This window comes from Pithys albifrons, chromosome 6, assembly GCF_047495875.1.
Source record: "Pithys albifrons albifrons isolate INPA30051 chromosome 6, PitAlb_v1, whole genome shotgun sequence".
Lineage (NCBI taxonomy): Eukaryota > Metazoa > Chordata > Aves > Passeriformes > Thamnophilidae > Pithys > Pithys albifrons.
In genome coordinates this window covers 34,585,285-34,604,772 of record NC_092463.1, presented here as the reverse complement: position 1 = coordinate 34,604,772, position 19,488 = coordinate 34,585,285, and the positions used below count along the sequence as shown (strand labels likewise).

Here is a 19,488-nt window from a genome sequence, read left to right as displayed (position 1 = left end):
CAGCACCTTTTTCACCCCAAGTCCCTTAGAGAAAGATAAGATTTGGGACTAGAACTGGCACCACATGCATAATTAACTGCAGCCCATGGGAGGAGTTTTGCTGGGATGTTAGGAGTAGAGGGCAGGATGTGAGGTGCAGCAAATCCCCTTACACTTGCTTACTCTGCTGGAAATGCAGACATGTGGGAAGCAAACAAAATAAAGTCAGGGTTACAGAGCTGTAACCTCCCTCTGCAAACACAGCTCCCTTCATTTGTAGTAGATGGAAGAAACAAATATAAAAAGACTTTCCTCTAATGTGAATGTTGCTCTTTCCAGAAGAGCTCCCTCTCCAGCTTCACTGGAACGTAAAGAGGAAGGACACACAATCCTTTAAAAACAAAATAGCCACTTTATCACTATCAATACAGTGAGCCACAAACACCCAAAGAGTTTAGGAGGCCAACAGAATCCAGCCACAGAGTGGATGAGAGGCTGCATTCAAGTGCCATCTGTGTTTCAGCATTTCTTTGAATATCAACTTTTCTTTAGCTCAAACTTAGACGTGGTTATCAAGTAACAGGGAGAATTCATCCAGACTAATAAAATATAAAAGGTTGCCTCCTACTTAATGGATCCAAAATAAACACCACAATCAGCATGTGTGATTAAACTTTGCTTCCAAACTAAACACTGTGTCATGCACACAATTCAGGGTTTAAAATACCACAAATATTCTGAAGGGGTCACAAGGTACATAAAGGCAAACATAAGACAAATTTACAGCAGGAAATTTGGTAGAGAGGTATAAGGGAGATGGAGGGGTGAAGGCTTGCTGTTCTGGAGGAAAACTGATACAATATGGTGCACACCTGGTTCTCCTTCAGCACTGATTACCACTAACTGAAAGCACACACAGCTAGGAGGAGGATGCTGCACAGATCTCGAAACCAAATTATTCTGATGTACTCCAATGTCTGTAAAAGCACCATGCTATGAATACTCAAGTGTTCAGTCTGAGCTTACAACAGCCCTTTCCCCTATCAGCTGTGTTTTGGATTTCATGCTCATTGCCAGAGGGTTCACAGCTGGGAATTACATATAGGTCATGTGAAAAACTCTCTCTTTATACTACTTCGGTTCTCGGGTCTTATTCTGGAATAGAGGGCAATATTTCAAAACATTTTCCAGCTGCGTCATCTTCAACAGAATTCATCTTACTAAGATAAACTATGACATAACTACAAGAGAATTGCCAACACTTTGCCAGCTCCCCTTCAGCCACGCTCCAAACTGGCACAGCACTTGCCTAAACCCTTGCACACTCCTCCATTTTCAGCCTCTTACATAGTTACAAATAAGGTGACCTGAGGGTGACAGAAAAACTGTTGCCATTCTAGGCGTGACTTCGCCACATACTCTGGCAGCATACATCCTCCCTGGCCTCTACAATTTCGGTATTTCAGGGTGAATCTTTTCATGATTCAGCCAGCATGACTAAATTTTTACTTCTAAGCCACTACCTTTCTCTTCTAGCTCTGAACTTCTGAGCATCACAGTCAGCTTGCAGCCACAAAGGCCAGAAAAAAAACGGAGAATCATAGTGTCCACTTTCTATTCAGAGAGAAAAGGATACATTCACCTCAGTAAATGAATTTCCCATTTCTGCCAAGCAACAGGCCAAAAGCCAACACAACTTTGTACAGAGAAGCTCCTCTCCCCTTTGGGTGATGAAAAGGCACCACCTTGTGGACGTTGCTCTGTGAGAAAGATTTGTTTCATCAATGAGCAAAAAAACCTTCAGTAAGCCAATTCCCAGTTCTGTCAATGGGAGCATCAAAGGTTTGTATAACAAAAAAAATCACCACTGAATAACAAGTATCAGCGCACAATTCACCCAACGAAGCACTCTGCCTAACCAAGTGGGTAATTAAGGCTTCGTTGTATTTAATGTCAAAGTGAATACTGAAGTTCTTGAGCTAAACCAACTGTGTAAAATCTTGATAAGGAAAGGAATTTAACTTAAAACACACAAAAATAAGCTTTTCCACTATTAAACCTGTATTTGTTATTTCTCCAGCATCCACTGATTAGACATGTATTGTAAGAATCTAAGTTAACATAATTGATTTATTGTAGAAATCCCATTTTTCCATAAGCAAGAGCCAAACAGCAGTGACAGTCAAAAGCAAATTTAATCAGGCACTGTACAAAATACACAGCCACTACCTTTGTCTGAAATAGAACACCCAAAGTCATTGTAGGACAGTATGTTGGACATTAGAGTAGGAATACTGTACTTAATTTAGTCATTGAGCAAACAGCATTTGCCACAGAGAATTCTTCCTCTACAGGTCTTTTCACTGAAGCTTCTTTTTCCTTTGCATGTCAGACTTGGACCAGGGGAGATGGCAAACAACACAGCTAAGAACATAATCCAAACAACTTCTAATTCAATGTCTAGCTAGTAGAAAATATGTTTTCCTATCAAAAGGCCATAAGTACCTTCTGAAAAGCAATTGATGCAACACAGAATTAATGACAATGGGCTGATGCAATACAAAATGACTAACAAAATACAATACAAAATATCTATATATTTGGCATTCAGAAAGTATGGAAAACAGAAAATGCCTGTGATTCCTCTTTTAAAATGCAGGCAGCTTCTTTTTAGATCATCTCCATATTCTACTGACATTGCCAGAGCATTTATGCAATTTACACAAAATGAGCAACCAAAAAACCCTGTAAGAATACAAAATCTTACAGTTCTTGAAAATGCTTCTATGGTTAATGTACATGCTCATATTTCAATGTCTAAAAATAAAGAAAACATGGATTGCAATGACTTCTAGCATATGGAAATAATTCTATCTTTTGAGTCTATCTTACCCAAGCTAGTACTTATACTTTCAGTATAATTAGAGACCCTTGATGAAATTATTTCTTCCAAATCACCTGCCATCCGTGTATTACATTATCTTAATGGGGAACACCTGAGAAGAATTGGTATATTTAAGTTCAGGCTTAACCCACACAGCTGACAAACACATCTGTTGTCTAATTAATGCTCTAATTGAAGTGAGAGGAACAAATAAACCACAGCAAAACATTCAGTAGCAGCACTAAAAGTCCCCTGCACTGTTTCTGCAAAATGCTTGTGCATTAGCACCAATAATGGAAGGAACAGACTATAATGGGTCAGCATTAGTCTTCAAGGAGGTCTCAAAAGACTAGAGAAATACCTGCAAAATTAAGAAAGGGGCAGGGGAGAGATGAATTCAAGAAAGCACAAGCTGCCACAAGGATAACTAAGTTCAAGAATAAAGACTAGGAAGAAAATCACACAAAGGGGTGTAACTTTAATTTATGCTGCCACTTTCTTCACCATTTCCAAGAAAAACTCATCTTGATATTGAAATTAGGTTTAATACTGTGACTGGTATAACAAGATGGTAGATTTCAACATGTCTTTGAACTGGAATTTAGAAGAGAGAAGATAAAGGAAGAAACCAATAAAAGACATTCACCTGCAAAACAGAACTCTATTTGAGGATATCGCTCAGAAGTACCTACTGAACCAAAGGAAAAAGAAAACCTTTAGGAAGAAGACAGATATTCCCAGCTACTACATACAATAGAGGAAGAACCAAGAATACATACCTACCATGGTGATGACAGCAAAAACTCAAGAAAAGCCTCAGGAGTGTCAGTTTTCAATTCCAGTTGCTTAAAAAATTGGTGTAGGAAAAGAGAGTGTCAGCTTTCTGCTTCCATTTGAGCACCATCACAACAAACTATAAGCCACTTGCTCTTCAAAATTACTTAAAAGTATTTCTATTTAACTAAAGAATTCTGTTGTCTTTATTCTTCTGATAGAACTTTCACATGCCTATACTAGGAGAGTAAATACCAAAAGAAATTTGTTAATGCCAAATGATTAAGCCTATCAGTGCTACATGCTTTTACTAGATCACTCTCATACAAAGGGTTACAAACGACCACAAGCATTTGATGTCTTACAGTGTATTACAAGCCTGCAATTTAAACATAAATGAAATTTACAGATTAAATGACACAGTAAAACTAGGAAAGCTTAATGTCTCTGCTCATCAGTAACTCTGGATGAAGGAATATTTAGGGGCAGAAATACTCTCCTTCATTAGAGCAACTGACAGGCAAGTTTTCCCAAGCCCCACTTCAGATTTCTAGTGAAGAGCTCTCCCTTTTCCTGATTGCATCAATTGCTAATAAAAAAACCAAAACAAAACAAAAAAAACCTTTCACACCCCTTCTTATCAACCTTTCTTCACTTTACCCTTACCTCATCAGTTACAACTCTGAATTTAAGAACAGATTTACAGAAGCTGAGAAAAAAGCTGAAGTACTAGAAATATTCTGAGGTCACACACTGTAGTAGTACAAGGATTATTGAAAAAAAATTCACATTGATAAAGATCTTAACACTGTAATTCTGTCTAATTTCTCACAGAAGCACATGACAATAATTGAGTTTGTGTGTACTTTTTAATCTTCAGGAATACAGCTTACAAGACTTTTATCACTTACACCACAGCATCATGAACCAGGTATCTTTGCCTAGTACCACAGAAATTTTATTTTCCTTGAGTTTTTTTCTTCCCATTTAGCAAAATTTATGGACCCAACCTAAATTATATTTTACCTAAAAAATGCCAATTACTTTCTTAAACAAGAGAATCTCAAGTGTCAGGTATTCAGCTGCTAGAAAGAAGGCAGTTAGGTGTGCCAAGAGTCAATGTTGCCTACCCTTCAGATGAACTGGGGTGAAGTGACAGATCGTTGTTAACTACCCAGCATTTCTTTGGACACTCTAAGCATCTGAGGAACGTTACAGTTACAAAAACCCAAACTTACATAAATAATAAAATTAGATTTAATAGAATCAATTGCAGGGTCTGCATGACATGCATAGACTTTGGGGCCTGGCTACAAATTCCTCTGTTTTCTGCTCCAAACTCCAGAAGGCTCTACAAGTGTACTAGGGCCAGGTCCACATTTTCTAGCAGCATCTACCATTCAAGCAGCATTGCTGATCCCGCATAAATTGGTGAAATTTACAGTTTCAGTAGTTTGTTGTACTCCAGTAACAGCAAATTAAATTCTGTAATTGGTATTGCTATACAAGCTCTCATTTCCTGGCTCTTAACAGTTCCCTGCTGTTTAGTATCTCCTTATATTTGGAGAAATCTATGAAAAAAAGAAGCAGCTAAATTATTGTACCAACAATTCATATTCACTAATACACAAACCTTATTTCTATCATCCAAAGACTCAATTGCAGGGACCAAAAAGAAACAGCATAGACTTCTGCACAAATGGTTTTTCTTGGAGAGGAGAAACAGTAACCATTATTCCCAGGCAATTGTTTCTTCAGAAGGAATAATTACAAAGCCAACTGCAAAACAGCAGTGTTTAAAGGCAAACAGAGCACTTCAAGTAAAAATGCGCATTCAAATAATTGGAAAGGCTCTTTCAAACAACCCCATTGAGGAACACCCCAACAACAGAAAAAACCCAAGCAAACAAGACATGAAGGCCACTGAAATACAAGCTTAGCAAGAGACTAGTTTACTGCCACTTAATGTCTGGTAATAGTTGTCTTTTGGTATGAAAATAACAAGTTTAAGGCTTTGGAAATTAACAACATAACTTGGTGGGTTGTGTTTCAACAGCCATGTATTAGACTGGTGTGAGGTCTGATCAGTGATAAGAGTCAGAGGTGAGTGACTGAATGCAGGAAGGACAGTCAGGTATGTACAATGCAATTTACTCCCTACCACTGAGTTGTAAAAGATGGCAAGTATTGAATTATATCCTATCAGCAAAAATTACATTATTCTAGGAGACAAAAAAACCCCAAATCTTGAAAATATACACAAATATGACTTTATAATGTAAAAATTTCATATTACTGCTCACAGATTTTGCCTGGCACCAAAACCTAGGAAAGCAGGTATCGATCATGATTTATAAATTGCAGTCTTTGGAATCTGACAGCATTGGAATATTAAAAAAGCGCGCGCGCACACACAGAGGGCCTGGACCACACAGAGTGTTCTAGAAACTTTGTTTCTCCAAGTAACTAGTATGAAAATATTTTGCTTTAACAATAATCAGAACTGTTATTCTCAAGTAACTGGTCAGTATCATGCACAAAGTACTCTGGCAGTCTACATACATTCTACTTTCTACATCAATAGCTATTTTTGCTGCAAACAATACTCATCTTCACCCACATTTTAATAGAGGGTGTCAAAACAAAAAACACCATACATACCACCCATGGACCCATTCTTTTCAAATCAGACCTCTCTGTCTTCAGATCAAATCAGTAACTATAATTTGCAGAAACGTGCTTAAAACTAGAATGACAAAACACTGGAATGACAAAACAACTACGTACAGAACTTCTAATGAAATTAAACAAATCACTATTACTTGAAACAACTGCTGCAACCGATGTAGTTCAAACAAAAGAAAAACCAGGAACAGTACCATATGTCAAGTAAGTTAAATCAAGATCACCGACTTTCACCTAGACTTGAACTTACAGTCCTGGACAACTTAGTAAGTTCTCTGTAAAATTTCCTCTCGCTAGTAGACAAAAAGCAGGAACTGGAGATAACTACATTATACAGACTTTTAAAACAGCAGCTGCAAAAACTTGGGTAATATTTATCCATAGCAAGCTGACAGATGGATATAAAACTATTAATAATGAGGGAATGCATGTTACGAACTGTACCAGCTATTTTATGGATTGTTATACATTTCATTCAAATTTTAGCACAGAACAAAATACTGTGGTTTGAAAATCTACTATTCAGCATGATTTCTGACCTCATTTATAATTCATTATGCATGGATAACTGCAAATACAGCATACTATGATGCATTTTAAAACCGAAATGTGTAGATTAAAACTAGGACACTGACCTAATGATGCACTAAAGCCCTAAGCAATGTAAGGATAGGCTGTATGCACCCAGCCATTTGCTCACCACCTTTAGTCGAAGTACAAAGCATTGTAATAACGGTATGTAATACAGTCCTTCCTAGAACTGTTAAAAGCATAAAGAACATTCCAAGCACCTAACATACTCTTTCTTTGCTCATTCTGAGTAATAACCTGGCTAGCATTATTACTTACACTACCCTTTTCACTGAAGATGCAGTTTTACATTCAAAATCTTTGCTGCTGCCAGAAACCACATATTCCTACCCCTCCTTTCCACCTACATTAGTGCCTGTTCAGCTGCACAATTTCCCAGTACATTATTCTCCTCTAGTTTGCCTTTTCAGCTGGTTTACACCCATGTTCAGGCTCATTATAAAGCAGAAACCAGTTGCAAACTTGATAGTGAAATCAATTAAAAGGCAGGCAGGAAAGAAAAAACCATGTACTATTCCCTTGTTGCTGTTTGATCTCCGCTATTGGTAGACCACCTCTTGATTTTGGACTACTCACACTCCCAGTAAGCAGGCTCAATTACCAGTTTGTATCTGGTGGCCCTTCTTTCCTACAGACAACTTCAGAATGACAGCTGCAGTTCAGTGGATTTCCAGGCAGCAGGTTCACCCCCTGGCTAGTGGTGGCTCCTTTCTAAGTCTCTTAATGCACCTGGAAAAGGCACCATGGCAGTAAGCATTGCTGCCAACTCCAAACAGTATCTCTAGCCAGTAACTATTTCCTTTACTGTTGTCAATCTGCTCCTTGAAAATATGACAAGCAGGAACAAAGGGTTACAGAAGACTCTCTTTGCTTCCAGCAGCTCCATTCAGCTTCCATCACAGAAGCTGAAGAAAGAGCAATACCCTCTCCAATACACATATACTAGTTCTGCGTGTATGCTCTGTACCCAGAAACTTTGCATTCACTGCTCAAGTGTGATAGTTGCCATTACAATGGCAGGAAGAGCTGTGACATGCAGCTCTTCCATGCAACCAGAGAAAGTTATACAAGCCCAACACATACCAGCCTTAGATATAGGGCATTTTTGCATCACCTAACTTTCAACCATCTAGTTGTACCTTGCTAGTATTGTTTATAAGCTTTACAGGCAAATAACTTCAGTTTGGTATTTCCAAGACTGCCAATATCTGAAGCCAGTAATGTTCTCAAGAAGTACCCAGAGCACCAGCATGTGCCATCAGCCTTAAGAAGTACCCCGTTTTCCCCAGGGGAGACCTTTATGGAGTTATAGAAAGCATCTAAGCAGTAAGTAATTCTAAAGCAACTTTTCTCTGAAGAACTGTGGGGTTTTGTATGCAAAAGCAGTGTTTAGTCCATGTATTAGAACTGATCTTGCTAACCAGCATATCATGAAAAATATAATACCACAGACTGTCATGAATCCAGTCAAGACTTCAAGATATTGAAAAGCTCTCTCTGCCTAGGTCAAAAGTATAATACAGCAAAGAAAAAGAAAGTATGGAAAATACTGGAATCTGAAGTCAAAGTGATTTTTATGCTGGGGCAGACAGTGTAGCTCATCCAAATTAGAGTATTAAGCGTTCAGAATATTGAGGTGGAAAAAGATACCACCTTACTGAAATTCAGATGTAGTCACACCAACAAAACCCAGCATCTCATTCATTCCAATCTAATTAAAACTTTGTAGATGAATGTTTGGTCTTATTCAATAAAAACCTCTAAATCTAATTTTGTTTACCTAGTATATTACAACAGAAATACTACATTCTCAAATGAGACATAGCTATGCATTTTAGCAAGAGGCAACATGACAGTTTTGATGAGGCTACCAAAATCCCATAGACTCTCACTGGAATCCATATTTCGAATGGATCTCCCTCAGTTTGATTATACTGAATTTCTGCCAAATGAATTAAAATGCTTGATGTTAAAATAATGGATTTTCTTCTTTCAGTAGAAAATTAGGGTGAATAAATCAACACATATAGCTGAAACTTCAAAGAACAATGATATAAAACATACTTGTTCTCAATAGAGAAGATGGAGTCTTCTTGTAGTCAAATCAGAATGAAGTTGCTCAGGAGATGGTATGTTAAAGCTCACAGAATCCAATTCCAAGCAAAACAGAACACAACACGACTCTTCTAATGCACAAGAGCCTCAAAAGTGGAAGAAAAAAATGCAGACTGAAAAGTTTGTCCTGTAAACCCAGATACTCCTATTTTCAAGGCAGCACAGGATCATCAACAATCTAGATGCAACAGTTTAGTCTGGTTGTCTATTATTTACCATCTAAGTACATCTGGAAAGAGAAGAAATTTTGCACGCTGCAAAAGGCAGGTTCTCCTCCAGTTAACAGTGGCAAGCAGACTGCATCATGAAGCTTCCAGACCATACTGCATCAAAAACCAGCCCCAGTATCATACCTGGTTCCACACAATTGCAATATTCTCACAAAGCAGTCCTGTAAACAACACAAAGCAGGAATTGGTACCATCATCTCTACTACCACCAGTTTCCAAGAAAGATTTTACTTTTGATCTCTGGGCACATTTATATTGTAAGAGACATATGCATTGCCCAATCTTAATTTTGTTTTATTCCCATCCCTTTATGCCTCAGGAAAACTGGCACAATATTATTTAGAAGTAACAATTGCAGAGCAGGTCTTCATTATTCTCAGTAGCCCTAGGGCTAAGCAACCATAAAGCAAACAAACCCTAGGCAATCTGGAAGTCAAATCACTAATTTGTCTATACTGAGCTCACATGGCAACATTTTTGTAACAATTTGTAATCTGGTCAACTATTCTTTGCACTGCTATCCTGTCTAAAGACTAAAATCACTTTCAGCTACACATTATGTAAATGCAGAAATATTCCTACCAACCTAGAGCTTAAATAAAATCAAAGAAAAAGGAGGTAGCACATGAAAAAATGGAAAAGAATTGAATACTCAAAATGTAAGTACTTCTCCGCAGAGTCACAAATAAATTATTGGCCTAAAGGTTCAGGCAGTTGTTCATACAGTCAAAACAGTACATCTTGTGAAACTCTAAACTCCCAATAGAAGGCATCAAAAGGCACAAGAAACTATTTATTTTGGAAGAAGTCCTTCAGAAATTGAAGTCAAGGCAGACATCAGGGAAGTGTCTGCCCCCTTTCATAGCAATTATTGTGCTTAACTGTATAGCAGCTTCAAAACAAATCTGGTAATAAAATCTCATTCCTCTCAAGTCCCTCTCCTGTATGTTAATCCTGGTGCATTTCTTCTACATAATTTCATATGTGCAATTGTGTAGAATGACATTTTTGGCAAAGTCACTTGCACTGTAAAATGGAAAAACAATTAAGAGAATACTGTAAAAGGAAGAGTAAGTCAAATTCAAGTATCATATAACTTTAAACTACCTCTTTTTCTATACTCCACCACCACATGAAAACAGGCAACATTGCTCTACCATTTCTCATTCCTTTTCCTCAGCAGTATTAAACATTTTATGAGCATAGATGGTCCAAAAGGAACACTGTGTTGGGCCATAAACTGCAGAAACATATATTCTCCAGACACATATAAAACAGAACACAGATGGCAGCAGTACTGAAGATAGTTATAATTACATTTTGAACAGTTATTTTAAACTAAAACAAAGTTGTGCCTTCCAAGGAAAATCTTTAACAACCACACAGAAAGACAAAGCCATCTAACTTTGCCACCCTAACAGCACTTAACAGTTGAATTAACTCCTTTTTATCAAATGTATTTTTGCTCAATACTATGGAGTAGGGGGATAATTGAAACAAAAAAAAAATCTGCCAGCAAAAACTGAGTTTATGAAGTTTTAGCAAGTGCAATAAAAGAATGCTGTTCTGTACGTCCCCTTTAGCCATTTTGGTTTCCCAAGTAAACTTCACCACAAATTTAAATTCATTCCAAATCACACTTTACAAACAGCAGCGTTCACATATATGTGAAATTCTGACACTTATTTTTTAAGCCAGAACTTTTAAGAATACACAGGGTAACACTGTATTTAATTAAAAACCTCATAGCTGAAGAGTCAGCTCTGGGCATGAAAGTACTGTTAAGTATAACATGGCAGGAAATCTTAACATCATAGAATGGTTTGGGTTGGAATGGACCTCAAAGATCACCTAGTTCCAACTCCCCTGCCATGGGCAGGGACACCTTTCACACACAATTCCTTCCCAGCTTTTTAAACGACTGTAAACATTATTAGTTGCACTGCCTAGGATGCCATCTTTTGTACATGAACTATAAAGGCACTTACACAGGGTTTAATCTTCTCCATCAAAAGTCTTTAGAAGTCAAGTGGCAGAAGGAAATCCATTCCTCTTAAATTACATCAGCCAGTTCCACACCTCCTTTTTCTGATGTCATAGTTTCAGTGACCTCAGGAGCATCAGAGTGAAAAGGCCCCACCAGTCTTACTCACATTCTTACCACTGTTTCTCTCTCACACTGGAGTGATGAGCAGGTTATCCATATCAGGAAATATTTTCAAGAGTTGAGTTTCAATGGTATCATTTGATATGACCCTTCATGGATGAACACACACAAGAACATTTATACAGTTTACATCTTCTAAAGCACTTTCCAATCAGGTCTACCCAGTCCCTGCTCTGGGTGTCCATGTCTTCCTTTCTATTTTATAGGTAAATCCACAGACAAGGATTTGCTGAGCTGTTACCTTCCCTCTGCATAAATTAGCATATTTTATCAGTCACAAAAGGAATTAGACCTTTTGACATTCTATTAACCTAAGTAAAAGGGACAGAGGCAGAAAAAGATCTTCAACTACACAGAGTATGGACTAGTTAGAGTAACATTACAATAGAAGGGAACCGTCAGGGTAAACAATATTTAATGGCAACAAAATAAAATATAAGATTCAAGAAAAAAACAAACAAAAAACAAAGCACTGAAACACAGCTAGAGAGTCTTATTGCAAGTCCTAAATTAAAAATGAAACAAAACCAAAACAAACCAACCAAACAAGAAACTACACAAAAAAAGCCACCACGCAGAACAGTTACTGTTCCTCTGTTTCCCACCTATTTTCCAACTGGTACTTGCTTGAAGATTTCTGCTAGAATAATTTTCTGGTTTTCATCTTCCTGTCATTTTCATTCTCTGATTTGATTACTTAACACTGTAAGGCAAAAACTTAGGAAAGGAGGAAGAACTTACTGGTATTGAGAACTCCTCTGCCAAGTACTTCAACATTGATGCTCCTCTAGTCAAAAAGTTACTTCTCTCTGCTAGATTGCCTTGAAGTTTTGTGTCAAACTCTTTTCTGACAACTGAAGCAACAGAGTCAATTACTATGAGTTTAACTTTCTTTGAAATAATTTCTTCTTCCAAAGACAAAATCCTAAAAAAAAGAAAAAAAGAAAGTCACTGATAGCATTATTTACACAATAGAACCATCTTATAACCCTGAAATTGTTTAAATAAAATGTCTCCTTTAGTAAGCTGAAAGTCAGCCTCTCTTTCTTCCTCCTCACACACCACCTCCATTAACATCTGCGTGTATTGATGAGATTTGGAAAGGAATGTGAGGCTCAGTGGACCACATGACCCAAAGCAGGATTTCTCCAAAACAGTGGTTTGGAAGAATCTCTAGTTATCAACACTGTGCTGTACAGCCCCTGAGTGGCAGATGGCAAGTAAAGTGGACATTAAAGCTGTGCCTTTTAATGCACAGTAGACGCGTCCCACTGTCAGCTCCAGAATCCTTGGTGTCTATGTAGGTCAAACCCATTTTTGGATACCTCCAAACCTAATTTGGTTAATAAGGATGGATGCCATTGAGAGGGACCTGGGCAAACTTAATGAACAAATGAGAACTGGGGCCACGAGAACCTAATGAAGTTCTGCAAGTCCAAATGCAAGAAGCTGCACATGTGTCACAGTGCACCTGGATCAGGGTGGTTCCAGAGATGAGCACAGACTGGGAGAAAGCATCATTGAAAGCAGCTCTGCAGAGAAGGACTTGGAGGTTTGTGGATGAAAAGCCAGACATGAGCTGGCAGTGTGCACCTGCAGCACAGAAAGCCAACCATACCCTGCGTTGCAGCGAGAGGTGTAGCCAGCAGGTCAAGGGAGGTGATTCTCTTCCTCTACTCTGCTCTCATGGGACACCACCTAAACTGCATTCAGCTCTGGGGTCCTCATCACAAGAAAGTCATGGACCTGAGGAAGTCCTCCAGGGCAGGGCCACAAGGATGATCACAGGGCTAGAATACCTCTCCTATGAAGACGGGCTGAGAGAGCTGGGGCTTCTTTAGCCTGGAGAAGAGAAGGCTCCAGGAAGACCTCATTGAAGCTTTCCAGTACTTAAGGGGAGCTTATAAATAAGAGGCAGAATGATTTTTCACATGGGCAGACATTGACAGGACAAGAGGAAATGGTTTTAAACTAAAAGAAGAGATTTAGATTTGCTATTAGGAAGAAATTCGTTACTCAGAGGGCAGTGAGGCACTGGCACAGGTAGCCCAGAAAAGTTGTGGATGGCTTACACCTGGAATTGTTTGAGGCCAGGCTGGACAGGCATCCCTGCCCATGGTAGGAGGGTTGGAACAAGATGATCTTCAAACTACCTTCCAACTCAAGATATTTCACGTTTCTATAATACGCTATTAGCTGTTCTCTGTTAAAGCTGCACTAGAAGATAAAACTAACCTCAGCATAATTGTCCCACTAATATAAAACACATAACATGATGCTAAAATTTAACTTAATAATTTTCATTGCAAAACATGTTCACAAATTAACATAACGTAACAACATGACCATACAACACTGCCAACAACAGGATTCAGGCTGATGAATGTTAAACAATTCCTCCCTCCCACTGCTGGAAGGGTCCCCATCTTCCTGGCAGGAAACTGTGCTTTGGGGGAATAATCTCCTATTTCATGGAAAATATAACCCTTACACTATAGTCTCTCCACAATCCAAGAGAAGATTTGTCTCATGAACACTCTCCTTTAAAGGCTTATAAGGATCAAATTACACAGAAATTCTCTATCAGAAATTAAAAAAAAACATCAACCAGGTTTGTCACATGCTATGAAATGAAAAAGCAACATCAATCTTTCTGCAGTGCTACTTTGTTGGAGACTATGCTGTTACCATATGAAAAGATCTCAAATAAATCAATTACTCATCATAAAACTTTGATATAAACCAAATATTGTTATAGTCAATCCAGTCAAAGTGGTGGGGAGGGTGTTTTTAAACTCTGGAAAAGAATACCTCTTCAGCACACTGCAACAGGTCAGTTCTCGATAGAGGTGAATGTTACGGGTCATCCAGAACAGCTTTTCATCTGAGTCAAAATAAGTAGGAAATTTGTTTCCTGCTATCTCAATCAACCTGTAAAAAGAAACAAACAAAACCAGAAGGCATAGAACAACCAAAAGAATAATGCAGAATAATAAAGCATCAAGTGTTCGTGAAGCAAACACAGTAAACTTCTGAACCACAAGCAGATACAAAGTAACACTGCAAAACATTTAATAAGAAAAGCATACTTTATCAGTCAGACTGAAATAGTGGAAGTCAGAACAGCTAGGTTCTCTTCTCAGTGATGTCGAGTCAGTGGTACACAAGGGAAAGATAAAATGTGTCGATGCACAAAGAAGGAAACTGCAAAGTTTAGTTACTGAATGCAAAGTTTCCCAAGTTTTATAGAAGTTTCACTCAATGACCAAACATTCTCCTGTTCTAATTATTGTATCTAATTTTTTTTTCATTTAAACAAAAGTACTCTTCAAATCAAACCATCTCCCCTTTCACCTTTATCTTGCAGTGCAATCATAGTGTCACCACAGACGTTTAACAAGCTGATAAGAAACAGATCCATTAGACAATATGGCCAACACAGAAGCAGGACTGTGAAGAACAGAGGCCAGTTTGACTGCAGGTACTTATGCAAGCAGTACATTTATGAAAAGTATGCCTGACAAAGTGGAAATCCTTTCAGAGATAATCTCTCCTTAAAAAAAAGGAACAAGGTCATTTGGATGGCAGACTGCTTCATTGAAACAGTTTCTGTTTTACCAGTTACCTATTTGTAAAAAGGGCTTATAAAATCTTATGAAAATCTACATTTCAGAACTTAGCAAAAAACGCAAAACCCAAACAACATTGTGTCACCAAGTGACTGCGGCTCCAGCTGCCAGGCAACTACAACTGCACATCCATCCATTCAGATACCACAGGTACAAACTGCATGACTTGATACAACAAAATGACTTGAGCATTTAAGTGGCTGCTTTACTGATAGAACTGAACGTGGGACTCCATGATTAAATGTTCTCCATTACCTTATTAGCAAATTTATAAGCCTTCAAGATCTTGAATTACAATTGCTAAGCATACCACTGTTTATTATCAGAGTAGACTAAGGAAGCATATCAGATAACTGGTGATAAAACCAAAAGAAGTCAGAAGAAGTTGGATATTTATGATTTGTTGTCAAATTACTTTAATGTTCAGAAATCATGACTTGAAAAAATATCTCACACAGTTGTAAAACTAAACAATGTTCAGTTAAATTATATTTTATACATAAAATCATTGACGAAACTAAATGGTATGCATTTTAGAAATGCTGACTGCCTACAAACTCCTCCAAAGTCACTGGAGAGAAGTTCCACTCCTGGGATCACAAAGCAATTGTATCTAGTTCCTTAAAGAGGTGATCTAAGAATTTAACTTGGAAACTCATAGTTATAATCTGCACACTGAAAATTTTTTAATAACAGAAAATGCTTAACTGTTTGTATTTTAAGCAGACATATTCCAATACCTAGAGTTTGAGAAGAGTGGCATCTAGTGGATTACACATGTGGGCACAACTTACTGGTTTTATCTCAATGCTTTAGATTTAGGCCTCTTTCATTAAAACACAATGTTAAAGCTATTTTAGGGGAAAAATATTAAAATCAGGGTTTTTTGGATTAAAAATAGAAGCATTAATCCATTAATCTTGAGTATTAATATACCTACTCTGAGCAAACAATTTCATCTTAATAGACTGAATCTCATTCATAAAATACGTTACTTATTACATCTAACCTTGTCCTGCAGAGCTTCCAGAGACAGAATTTTGTCTGCCCAGCTGCACAATTAATCATGCAGACCATTTGAGCAACATTTAGCTGCCATTCGATAGTCTGCAAGAAATGAGATTTCACTGTGCTTTCTAACAGACATGTACATCACAAAGAACATCAATATACAGAGTGTCATAAAATGATACATGAATTGCAGCACTACCCATATTGCTCCATGCAGGTTCAAAGTTCTTTCATATCTAAATCCTGTTTGTCATGATGAGACCAAAACTCCACAGAACATGTTTTTCTGCAATCAGGGCAGAGGCCCATGGGGTAGATATTCTGCTCTCAGCTTTGGTTCACAGAAATTTGTACATAGTCTTTTCCACAAGCAATAAGTATGACTAGCAAAAAAGCCAACCTGACAAATTCTTTTCAGACTTTGAGTCTGTCTGGTGTGTTTTCAGGTAATAGCTGGCTACTACAAAACTAATTTTTATTTCCAGACTTAATATAGCCCTTTAATCTGCCTGTCCTACTGTCCATGTACTGACAAAGCAAAATGACAGACACCATCTGCACTGCTACAGTTTTCTCTTCTAAAAATAGTGCCAACTAAATGTCTCCATCAAGCCCTTTAAATTAAGATGCTATTAAATGAATATTTGCTTCTTATCTGAGGTGTTTAGAACTACAACAAAACCAAAATATCTTCTATTTGCCATCTATCAATAATAATAGGATTACAGAATCATAAGAAAATTCAGGTTAGGAAGAGAACTCAGGAGACTACCAGGGCTACATTCTGTTCCAAATAGTGCCAGCTATTAAGTCAGAACAAGTTACTTGAGTCTTTACCTATTTTGGAAGTCTCCAAAGATGGAGGCAGCACTACCCCTCCGAACAATTTTAATCATAAAGACAGCAGGAATTGGAAAGCTTCTCCATATATCAGCACAGAAATGGATTTCAACATATGCCTGATGTCCCCCTGCCACACACCCCTGTGCCATCTCCTCCATGACCTCCTCACTGGCAAGGCAAGGCAAGGCTTCTGTGAGATCTCCCAAAGCCATCTCTCCTCTAGACTGAGTTCTCAGTCTCTCTGCAAACGGCAAGTGCTCCAGCTCCCAACCATCTTGGTCACCCCTTGCTGAACTTCCTGCTGTTTGTCACGTTTTCCTCATACTGAGACCCCCAAACCGGACACAGGATCCAGGTGCAGTCTAACACATGCAAAGGAGAGGGGATATGCACCTCCCTCACTCTGCTGGTCCAGCTCCTTAGAGATACACAGAAAGTTTAAGATACAGCCAGTCTGCTGAAATTGTATTTATCTATCATTTCCAATTGAGTAATACTGTATATGATCTAACACATAAATATACTATCCTTACTAATAGTATTTTTATCATGTTTCCGTTCTATGTAATATCCTATTTTCAGCAGTTTAATTTTCATGTTCACCTGATTTCCTTTTCTTAAGCACTAGCTTCTAACCAAACAAGTCTTAACTCACTCATTAGGTCCTATCCACTTTTACTATTTACATTTTAGGGACCTGAAATAAAGCCTAAGTGCTATGTAAAAAGGAAGCACCATATTTTACAGAGCCATTGTTTGAAGCTTTTTACTTTGATATATTAGGCTTCAAACTTTTGTGACATTAACTTGATAAAAAACAGGGTTAGACATCCAACCTTCTCATCCATATCTTCAAATGAATAAACAATGCAAATAAATTTGCTTTGATACTCCAAATTCAGGCCATGGCCATAATTACTAAATCATATGAAATACATAAATTGTTTCAAAGAACTTTTTTCTGTCCATTTTTCTACACAAATAAGAATGTGACATCTGTACTTCTTGTCTTCCCACAGACTCTTAAGAACTGTTGAACTTGCTCATTCCAAACAACTGGCACAAAGGAAAAGAAATTTCAAAAATATCAAATCCTCATTGTTTAGAAAAGTTGGCAGTTAAGTAAAATAAATTAGAGCTACCTTTAATGAAACACTGCAGTATTATTTCCACAGTTAATCACTCAGTCAACATGGAAAGAGTGGCAACCAACACATGCATACATCTGTTCTGTAAAGCAAGTACACCAGGGAGCATCTCCTGCCCATTCAGGAGTCAGAACACACTGTCAACACACAGCTCAGCAGTTTTCAGTCACATGGGCCAAGCAGGAGTGATTAGAAGAACCAGAGATGTTATAGAGGTAATATAGTACTGCATGGCTGCTAAGGATACAAGAGAAATACAAGGTTACTGCAGAAAGAAACCAGAAGTGCAGAAGGACCCAGGGCCCCACTCAAGAGAAACAGGAAAGAAATCTGAAGGAAAGCGGAATATGTAAGTCCTACTATTCACCAAAAAGCCTCCATTTCCTTTGTAGTCAAAATGTTGAGCCTGTACATCCTCAAACCTTCCTGTTAACTACACAAACTAAACTGCAAAGGACTCGTAAGACCATTTATAAATTGAAAAGCATGCCATCCACCTTGTCACACCAGATCTGAAATTGCAACGTCATACAAATTAGGAAGGTGAACAAACCATTCTATTAAATTAATTTCATCATCTGTGGAGTAACTGCATATACCAGAAGAGCATTTAATAACTACCACAAGTATCTAAAAGTGCATAATTATTCCTCAGAAAATAATTGAAGGTTCCAAGATAAAAGGTGCTAAGAAGTAGTACTAGAATTTTGCATCTTACCTTTCAGCACTGAAGGCAGACTCTGTGTCAATGTATATAACAGACCCATCTAGTCCTCCCATGCTTACGGGCAGTGTAGCCAGAACACTGAGCATAATACAAAATTGAGTTTTGCCACAACCTGGTGGGCTCGTTATCTGGAAGAAAAAAGATTCATTACATAACGTTCATTTTACATAATTCTACTCCAAGACCCATCAGACCATCCTCAAATTTTGGTCCTTCAGTTACCAAAGGAGACAGCCATGATATGATCAAACACAACCCACAAAGAGCAATTTCCAGTTACTCTTGAATTTGTGCCTTGCAATCAGACTCATCCACTGAAGAATGCTTTTCAGACATAGCATTATGCTTGCACTTTATTTCGTTGACACCATTATCTTTCAAATTTGAGGTCCTCTACTCTCCCCCTCACTCACAACATCTTCCCTAGAGACACCTAGTTCTCTTGCATCTCTGTCTCTGTGCTACGTTCTAAAATAGACAAGAATTAGAAAAGTCACAGTTGACATTCACGTCACCAACAGCCTTTAGGGCTGAAAACAAAGTTCAGAGCTAATGAGCTGAGAGATGTAAATGAGTGCTTAGGAATCATCATTGCTTTGGTTAAGCCAGGTCTCCCTTGGAAATCACAAGGAGAATTCCTTATATCCTGTAAAGACTGAATATTCAATATGAACCCCATATATACATAAGACAGAATTTATCTGC

General features: G+C 37.9%; 1 protein-coding gene across 6 annotated transcripts in view; it reads right to left on the bottom strand.

The window, feature by feature from the left end:
* The window catches only part of RAD51B (RAD51 paralog B), a 369,445-nt gene that overhangs the window by 338,734 nt on the left and 11,223 nt on the right, over window positions 1–19,488 (bottom strand). For all 6 annotated transcript variants that reach the window (XM_071558149.1, XM_071558152.1, XM_071558154.1 and 3 more), the window contains 3 exons: window positions 18,775–18,911; window positions 14,237–14,356; window positions 12,167–12,350 (listed from right to left, as the gene is read on the bottom strand). In XM_071558149.1, the coding sequence (XP_071414250.1) occupies window positions 12,167–12,350; window positions 14,237–14,356; window positions 18,775–18,911 (441 nt within the window). The remainder of the gene's footprint in view (window positions 1–12,166; window positions 12,351–14,236; window positions 14,357–18,774; window positions 18,912–19,488) is intronic.